The sequence below is a fragment of the Alligator sinensis genome, unplaced genomic scaffold (genome assembly GCF_000455745.1).
Source record: "Alligator sinensis unplaced genomic scaffold, ASM45574v1 scaffold1216_1, whole genome shotgun sequence".
NCBI classification, from domain to species: Eukaryota; Metazoa; Chordata; order Crocodylia; family Alligatoridae; genus Alligator; species Alligator sinensis.
The window spans coordinates 2732508-2741603 of record NW_005842018.1 but is presented as its reverse complement, the minus strand read 5'-3'; the positions used below and the strand labels follow the sequence as shown (position 1 = coordinate 2741603).

The following is a 9096-nucleotide window of genomic DNA, read 5'->3' as shown; positions in this document are numbered from 1 at the left end:
ATGGGAGCTGGAATTTTTCTCCTTATCATTATTCAGGTATGTCGTTAGCGTGTCCTAATAGGATTTGGAGTCCTCTGAGCCATTTACAGATGGATGGAAAAGCTTGCTCCTCACAAACTGTTGCGTTTCTTCTGTTGGGCTACCCTTTTCTCACATACTCTTAATACTGCAAACAGCACCTTCTAAATGTATAATACATGCATTTGAAGGGTGTAAAGTTTCTCAGAAGGGAGAATAGGCCTATGGTGATTAAATGTTAAAAATGTTTCAAATGAGTGGCTTGGCTTTTATCTCCTTCATCAGACCTATTAAGTATTAAAATAGAGGAACAGAAAGCTTTGAAAGCAGTAGATGCTGAATAACACTTGAGGTGACTTCTGATCAAAGAATGCGAATGCCACGCAAAGAAATCTTGGCCTTTAGATCAAAGTAGTCAGTACACAAACCTAAAAAATCAACACAAGTCACATCTATGTAAATAGGATTTATTGAGCAATTAGATTACTGGAACCAATATGGAAAATTTGTGTAAAACACAGTGAAGCCTCCGGCCCTTTTATTGACTTCGGATCAATATTGGGTTGGCTGGTAGAAATAATTTAACACATATAGATACAGGTGCACCAATATATCGGTCTGTATCAGACTGGCACCACTGAAAGGAAAATTGACATTAACGGCAATCGATTTTTTTTGGCCAGTAATGTCACCGATAAATGCTGTGTGCAGGTGCAACATGCACGCAGCCAGGAAAACGGCCCGGCACCTTGGGGAGCAGCGTCTGGCCAGTAAGTCTCTGGGGGAAAGGGGCATGGGGGCGGGGGGAGCGGGTTGCAAGACAGAACCGTGGGTGGCTTGTCTGGGGGGCGGGGTGGCTCCCCACTGGTGGGAGGTGGGATAGACAGCAGCAGTGCTGGGCCGGGGGCTTTGGGGTGGGCTACAGCCACCCCAAAATTTGCTATAGCCACCCCTCTCAATGCTGCCTGCCCTTCCACAACCCCCCTCCCCCCCGGCCTGCCCCAAGCGCAGCCCCTGGCCTCGAGCCCACAGTGGGCAGCATGCCCCCCATGCCTGCCCCAGGGGCTGCACGCCACAGTGGGGAGCCCCACCCCAGCTCTTGCCCCTGCCCGAGCCCCACTCCCTCCCTCTCTGTGGGCCACCTCGGTGTGCTCCCCCCCACCCCTTTGCCCCAACAGACTTACTGGCAGGGAGCTGTTCTTCAGGCTGCATACTGGCTGTCGAATCGGTATCGGCACATATGGCTGGTTAATAATCAGCTATCGGTATCAGCCAAAAAAATCTGTATTGGTGCTCGCCTACATATAGTGTTGGCAAATTTGCCTGTTATGAAGATAGAATTACATTCTTGACTCGTTTATTCTTGCCTCTGCTTACTCGCATTTCTTTCCCCACAGTTGTTTGTTGCTGGTTTGATTGTGCTGCTGTTAGATGAACTGCTGCAGAAAGGTTACGGCTTGGGGTCTGGTATTTCCCTATTTATTGCTACCAACATCTGTGAAACAATTGTCTGGAAGGCCTTTAGTCCCACTACCATTAACACTGGCAGAGGTACATGTGCTGTATAAAAGTGTACAAAGTTTTGCTGGGTGCATGCTGTAGATTCACTTTCTTAAACAGCAGAGTGAAACTGGTTTAGTGGTGTGCTGATTAGCTTCTACCCCTAGCTGTTCAGCAAAGGTAGAGCATTTTCAAATCCAGAAGTTACATTAGCAGTATAATAGTTTACCCCTGCTGCTTTAAAATCTAGTGTTTGCTTTTAAGACGTTTTTTCCAGATTTCAAACCTAAATTGTGTAACTGATCTTAGCAAAATTAGTTGGGTATTCAGAAAAGATGGTGGATTTTGTATTTTCACAGGAGATGCATGTGATACAGTGGCTGCCTGTGTGTGATTTGTAAATCATCATTATACTTAATACTTTTTTAAGGTAATCAGGAAGCATGTTTGTTTGTTTGGAGGAGGAGGATTCCTCCCTTTCTCCCCTATGCCCTCATTAGCCTTGGCCCTAATGTGAACTCAGCTGTATCCAAATAAAATGCTGCCTATATCTGTGCTAGAAGGTCATCAACTACCGTAATGGGTAAATTCCAAATCCCAAACTGAATTTTTACTTTGATTTCTGGTATTCCTATTTATTGTGCTTTGCTGCTTCTTTCTCACTATCCCTTTTTTCCTCTTTCCACACTGCTCCTCATATCTCCCCTTTTCCCCCACATAGATGAGGGAGAGTGTATTTTGTCACAGGGTTAAAACTCTAGATTCTGTTATAAGGGACCATGCTCTAAAACAACCTTGATTCTGCAGACTGAAAGGGGGCCTTGACCTGTGTCTGGCTTGTTGTAAAAGGACTGCAATACACTACATATTATTAGACCTGTAAATAACTTTTGCAGCTGTAAATTCATCCTAGGCCTTATTAACTTGATATATTAAGCTATATTTTGCCTTAAAAAGAAAAACAAGGTGTGGATTTTCTTTTTCTGTTTGCTTTACGCAGGAACTGAGTTTGAGGGTGCCGTGATTGCATTATTTCATCTTCTGGCTACCCGAACTGACAAAGTCCGTGCTTTGCGGGAGGCTTTCTACCGACAGAATTTGCCCAATCTCATGAATCTGATTGCTACAGTATTTGTATTTGCAGTAGTCATATATTTTCAGGTAAATGAGATGTGCAATCTACAGCTTGCTACAGAGCAATTACTTATAGAAGGAAACAGACTCCGTGCACTTAGGCTGCTTACAGACATTTAAAAAAAACCAAAATAAAACGGTGCTTTACTTTAAGCTGTGCGTTCCCACGCTGAGCCCAGCACGTGCCCAAAAGACGCATTGCGTTAGTTGGTCCTGGCTCACCCTGCGTTTGTATGGATCGAGCACTTTAGCGGGGCTTTTTGGGTGCTTTTATCAAATAGCTGGTTGGATCCACTTTAGAAAAGGTGCCAAAAAGCCCCACTGAAGCACCTGATCTATATAGGTGCTGCGGAGCTGTGTCGAAATAATGAGCTGCCTCTTCCAGTAAAGCACCTTTATTTTTGTTTGTTTGTTTGTAACATCTCTAAGCAACCTTAATTTTTATTAGTTCTCTACTGGAAGAATGAATTGAAAAAGTTAAAAAATGAACCACGAAGGTGTTTGGCTTATAGCGGGTGGGTAAGAAAAATGTAATTGTTCTTATTTTATGTACTACCATTTCATTAACAGGCATTAACAGTACCACTGTCTAATATATATCCCAGAAATTGTTGTGGCTGAGATGTACCCACATCAGGTATTTATGAGATTATTAGCATTGTTGTTAAATCCCATGTGTATATCAATTATTTTTTTAGTAAAAATGCGTTCATGTCCTGGGACTGAAATAGCTTTACTGCAAGCCTTAATGGTTCTGCAGTGGATAAAATAGATATACAACAGTATGGTTTGATTTCATGGGCAATTCTTGTAAGAGTACATTTAGTCACAGCTGAAGACCTATGTTTCTATCTGGCATGAGTGATGGATACAATTTTGATCCTGAAATCGTGGACTGATGCATAGCTTTACTGGCTTAAGTCTCTGAATGTTCAGCTTCTGTTTGAGGAAATGTTGAAAATTGTACATTTCTGACTGGATTTCTGAGAGAGAGCAGTTTCGGAAGATTATTTCCATATGGACTAAGTACAATCTGTGTTTAGATTGGGATTTTGTGGCTCCTAAACGCATGTGGCTCTTGGTGTCTTTGTTCAGTCTAAGTCAGGAAAATGCTGTGCTAAAAACAGGTACTCTAGGATGATCTTTTGAGATTGAATGGTTAGGCTTTTGCATTAAATGCTTTTTTTCAAACAAAATAAGTGCACTTGAAAGGCAAACTTTTAGGTGTCTGTGTTGGAAGTTCATGTAAAATGCTTTTTTACAGAATTTGGAGATAAAATCCTTCTAAAAATCCTTATGGCTTTATTTAAGTCCAGCTGTGTTTTGCAGCAGTAGAGACATCAGGGCCACGTCCCTGTTGTACTAATTGCTGTGCAAACGGGCTCTGACCCACAGCACTGAATCTAATGCCTCACTGTGTGATTTGTAATACCAACATTGCAGCACTGTGGGTGCATGAAAACCAGAGCAGGGGTGTAGGTTGTACCGTGTTGCTATAAGGACATAGGCAGACAAGGTTCTTTGGGTAAATCTGATATCTTTTATTAGACCAGATCATGCTTTCCACTGTGCTCTAATGTTCCAAGTCAAGGAAACTGCTAGCTGTCTAAATGGTGAAAAAGCTACCAGAAGGAGTTAGTAGCAAAGAAAATGTTTCTTAAAAAAAGTTACCTAATCAAAATTCATTTAGTCTAAGGGTGTTAAACTCATCTGGGCTGTGAACCCCCTCGCCCCCACCCCAGGCATACCTGATCCAGCGACTGCAGTGTGGATCTGGGCCTGGCCAGAACAGGGGTCATATGCAGTGAAGTCTGTCCGGAGCAGCAGCCGCACTACACAGTCCTGGCCTCTTGCTGGCCAGACTGCACCACAGTGCACCTGCCCCAGAAGCTCCAGGACTGCACTGTGCATGGCTCTGCTTCAGCCAGTCCAGGACCCACACTGCACATGGCAATCATAGGTGCTGCATGCAGCATGGGTCCTGGACTACCAGGAACAAGTGCTGTGTGCAGTGCAGTCTGAGAGCTGCTGGGAGGGTGCGTTGCGGCTGTTGCTCTGGCCAGACTGCGCTGCATGCAATGCCTAGTCGCTTCAGGATCCACGCTGTTGTCTGGAACAGCCACCAGATCAAGTATGCTGGGGTGGGGGCTTGTGGACCAGCCCTGTGCCACAGGCATGTGCTGTGCCCTTTGTGGGTCTAATCAGACCCAGGGGCAGCGCCAGTGGCTGGATGGCGGGGTTTGGCAGGCCATATGTTTGACACACCTGATTTAGATTAATTACATTCTTAGACACATGGCATATGGTTCTTATGCACGGCCATAGTAGTGACAATACTTGGCTGAATCCGAGGAACATTGTACCAGAAAGCAAACAAGCTAGGCTATTTATTTTGGCCCCCGTCTTCCAAGTTTATCTAGTGAATGCTGTCTCTTGAAGAGTGCTTTTCTGATTATTCCTTTTGACTTAGAAAGTATAATGGGTATTTTCTTAACTTGTTTTTCAGGGATTTCGTGTGGACTTGCCTATCAAGTCAGCTCGATACCGTGGACAGTACAGCAGCTATCCCATCAAGCTCTTCTATACCTCCAACATTCCCATCATTCTTCAGTCTGCCTTAGTTTCAAACCTTTATGTTATTTCCCAAATGTTGTCTGTCCGGTTTAGTGGCAATTTCCTAGTAAACTTACTAGGACAGTGGGCAGTAAGTATTCTGTCACTTATTAGCTTTCATAATGGGTATTTAACTAGTGGGGAATGTAAATACTCGTTTTCTTTCAAGTTCTTATCTATAACATGGTGATGAAGCCTTCATAAATGTGGGTTTGAGATAACAACCAGAGGGCTCTTCTCTGTTTTCATGTAGGATGTCAGTGGTGGTGGTCCAGCTCGCTCTTATCCTGTTGGTGGCCTCTGCTACTATCTCTCTCCCCCAGAATCCATGGGAGCCATATTTGAGGATCCTGTCCACGTAATCGTATACATCATTTTTATGTTGGGATCCTGTGCTTTCTTCTCTAAGACATGGATTGAAGTATCTGGTTCATCAGCAAAAGATGTAGGTGTTCTGATAATTGCAGTTTAATACTATGTTTTCAAACTGCCTCCAAATTAGATCTGACTAGTTTTTAACCGATCACAGCTTTTACTTCTAAATGATTAAATATCATCTGTTTATGAAACACTGCAGGTTTCTAACAGAAATGTTTCTCTAGGTTGCCAAGCAACTGAAAGAACAGCAAATGGTAATGAGAGGCCACAGGGATACATCAATGGTTCATGAGCTTAATAGGTAAGGAAATGCTGGTTCCTTGGAGTGCTGTTTTCTTGTATAATTAATGCTTGGATAGGGCTAGGTCAACCAAACCAGGTGTCCCCTGCAGAGCCACTCAGGCTGGCTCCCATTGCAAGATTTGTTATGACCTTTTCTTCTGTATTCGCACTTCTCTCAGTCTTTTCTGTTGCTGTCATGCTAGTTTGAGTTTTATCCAGGCAGACAGGATAATGAACTCACAGGGGTGGGTGTTAATGAAAAGAATCAAAGAGAAGTGGCTGGGGCTTCCTCTTTAAATGGGAGACTGGCTGAATTTGAGAGAAGCCTCACGCAGGCCTTTAAAGGGCAGACATCTCAATTCCCCAGGTATTCAAACAGTCACTGTGTCAAGCTCTGGCATCACACTGCACCTCGCTCTGCATGGTACGCGGCACTGGAACCCAAGCAGTAAATGGTGTTTTCCCCATGTAGAGATAAGGGGATTTCTGACGGCACTTTCTTAATGGGCTTTTTTCTCAGCAATCATACCCCAAATTAAGAAACATTCATATTTTCCTCATGGGATGTTTTGCAGAAAATTATTCTTATAGTAAGCTGTTTTCATTCTGAGAAACTGGAAGGATTATTGAGGTCTCTTCATGATTTATGTAATTCTTAATTTTTTAAGGTGTTTAATATTTGGAAGACTCTAATAAGTGCAGGATGGATATGAAGTATTGCTGTTATAAATGCCATTCACTTTGAAAATTGGAACACAGGATTTTTCTCACACTGCCTTATTTGTAGATTATGTGAATGTCTCACAGTCTGACCCAGGTCTTGGGGTTTTTTTCCCCTATGACATCATGTGTTCCAGCACAGTTCCTGAATGTATTGGTAGACAAATGAGTTTTGGATGAAAGCAATTAATTGTGAATCCTTTCTGTTCCAGATACATCCCGACAGCCGCTGCATTTGGTGGCCTGTGCATCGGTGCCCTCTCAGTATTAGCAGACTTTCTTGGAGCAATTGGGTCAGGCACTGGCATTCTGCTTGCAGTCACCATTATTTATCAGTATTTTGAAATATTTGTAAAAGAGCAGGCTGAAGTTGGTGGAGTGGGCGCTTTATTTTTCTAAATGTCCCAATACGTAGCAGGCCATGTGAAAGGGAGTATTTTGACAACATACATCATTTAGTCCAATAATGCTGTTTTCCCCCCTTGTTTTAAAGTGCTAAATGTCCCGTTATTGTAATGGGCATCGAGCAATGCCTGCGTGCAGCATCAGTACCAGCTGCCTTAAGAGAAAAGTTTACATTATCTCGTTTTAGTATCTCTAGTGTTGCCTGTAATGCTGGAAACCAATGCATCTACCTTGCTGTTCAAACACTACAGTGAGATGGTAAAATGTATCAGTCCGATATTGGTGAACATTTTTTGCACACGGCATTAAGATTTCTTTCCCTGTTTTTAGTAGGAAAAAATGTCCCCCAAGTTCAGATTGCCATGTGCCAGTGTTCATGAGCTTATTAAATAAGTTCTTGAAAGAATTTATATATAATCTATATTTTACATAAATTCCTTTTTGTACTTTTTTAACTTGCATTTCCCCATCACTGTGCTCAGCCCTCCTTATTTTTTTGTGGTGTCTTCACCTGGGCACCTTTCTCCTCACCATGAAGGTGGACAAATATTTTACCAGAGACTGATACTCATCTCACCTGTGAACCGGTTCTGCGGAGGAGTGCTGTATGTGCAAGGTCCAGAGCACTTTGGTTCCTGGCTTGAGCTTCCTACGTGGCAGCACGGTAGGTGCTGTCGTGTCACCAGGTTGGCCCAAATGTTTTGTTTATTTTTAACCAGTACTTGTGCAGACTGTGCCACTGAAACGTCATGTCCACTTTGCTTTTGTGATTCTGAAAAAAGAAGCCTGGTTCCTAAAGCAGTGTTCATAGTGGGGAAATGAGCAGTTCCTGCTGCAGACTTATTTATGTTGTTGCCTTTGGCAGCGGCAGTGTAACGAGTGTAAACATTGGACAATAAACTTATTTAATTAAACTCGTTCCGTGTCTTCTCTGTGCAAGGTGATTTATTTATCTTTTTGAAAACAGCATCTCCCCCAAATGACCTGATAGTGGCTAAATAGAATCACAGAACTGGAAGGGACCTGTACGATCATCAAGTCCGGTCCCTTGCAGCAGGCAGAAGATCCCCTGCCATGGGCAAGAAAATGAACAAATGTTTTTGTTCGTCTAAAACATGCACCACCAGAAAAGTTGTGAATTCATAATTAGGAGCATAGGACAGGATGGGAAGTTGGGTTCAGTCTAGCTTCCTTGTTATGGGCAACCATGTTGTACATCTACTTCATAAAGTGATCAAGGGCTCTGGAGAAAGCAATCATCATCTTTACCTGAATCCAAGATGATTCTGAATATGGAAAAATTTAAATTTTGTCATAATTTCTCATGTATAGAATGTAATTATTGGAAAATTGTCTGAAATTGTGTCCCCTTCCTCAAAGCGCTGGCAGGGAGCAGGTGGCTTTCTTGCCTTCTTCCCCACCCCTTTCTTCCCCCTGCAGCCTGCCTGCCCCAACTGGCGAGCCTCCACTCTGCAGCCTCTGCTCCCTTCCCACCCCACCTGCTGCCGTGTTGTGCTCCAGCTCCATTCCCTCTCAGCCACACGGCAGCATCCTGTGACCAGAGGTGTGCTGCCGCTGATCGGCTGGGCAGGGCCTCCATGTGCCCTCAGAGAGAAAAGATCTGGAGCTGGGGGAAGGAGGGAAGAGGGCAGAGGCTGCTGAGGTGGGAGGAGGGGAGGGTTGGTGGGGCAGGGAAGCAGATGCTGTGGCTCTGACTGGCCCTTACCTGGGCATCGGGCCAGAATCAAAGCTGTATCCTGCACCCATACCCCCTTTCCCCCCACCAACCTTGCTGAGTTGGGGGGGGGGGAAACTTAAATCTTGAATTCAACTAAAGACTGTGGATCTTCAATCCTTACCCTACTGGCAGGCTGTTCTAGTTCCTCAACTAGTTAGAAATCTTCTCATTTCCACTCTAAGCTTATTCATGGCCAGATTATATCCATTTGTTCTTGTAGTGGCTTTGTCATTTGGCTTAAACCGTTCTTATCCCTCTCATGCCTGCTTTATATACATGTATTGAGGTATAATCATCTTCCTTTTGGC

General features: G+C 43.6%; 1 protein-coding gene across 1 annotated transcript in view; it reads left to right on the top strand.

The window, feature by feature from the left end:
- The window catches only part of SEC61A2 (Sec61 translocon alpha 2 subunit), a 16107-nt gene extending 8143 nt beyond the window's left edge, over positions 1-7964 (top strand). Inside the window, 7 exon segments of the mRNA XM_006022143.3 lie at positions 1-36; positions 1416-1569; positions 2519-2679; positions 5159-5356; positions 5519-5710; positions 5868-5944; positions 6858-7964. The exon segment at positions 1-36 is cut by the window's left edge and continues 10 nt beyond it. Of these exon segments, the coding sequence (XP_006022205.1) occupies positions 1-36; positions 1416-1569; positions 2519-2679; positions 5159-5356; positions 5519-5710; positions 5868-5944; positions 6858-7044 (1005 nt within the window). The 3' untranslated portion in view covers positions 7045-7964.
- The last annotated feature ends 1132 nt before the right edge of the window (positions 7965-9096 follow it).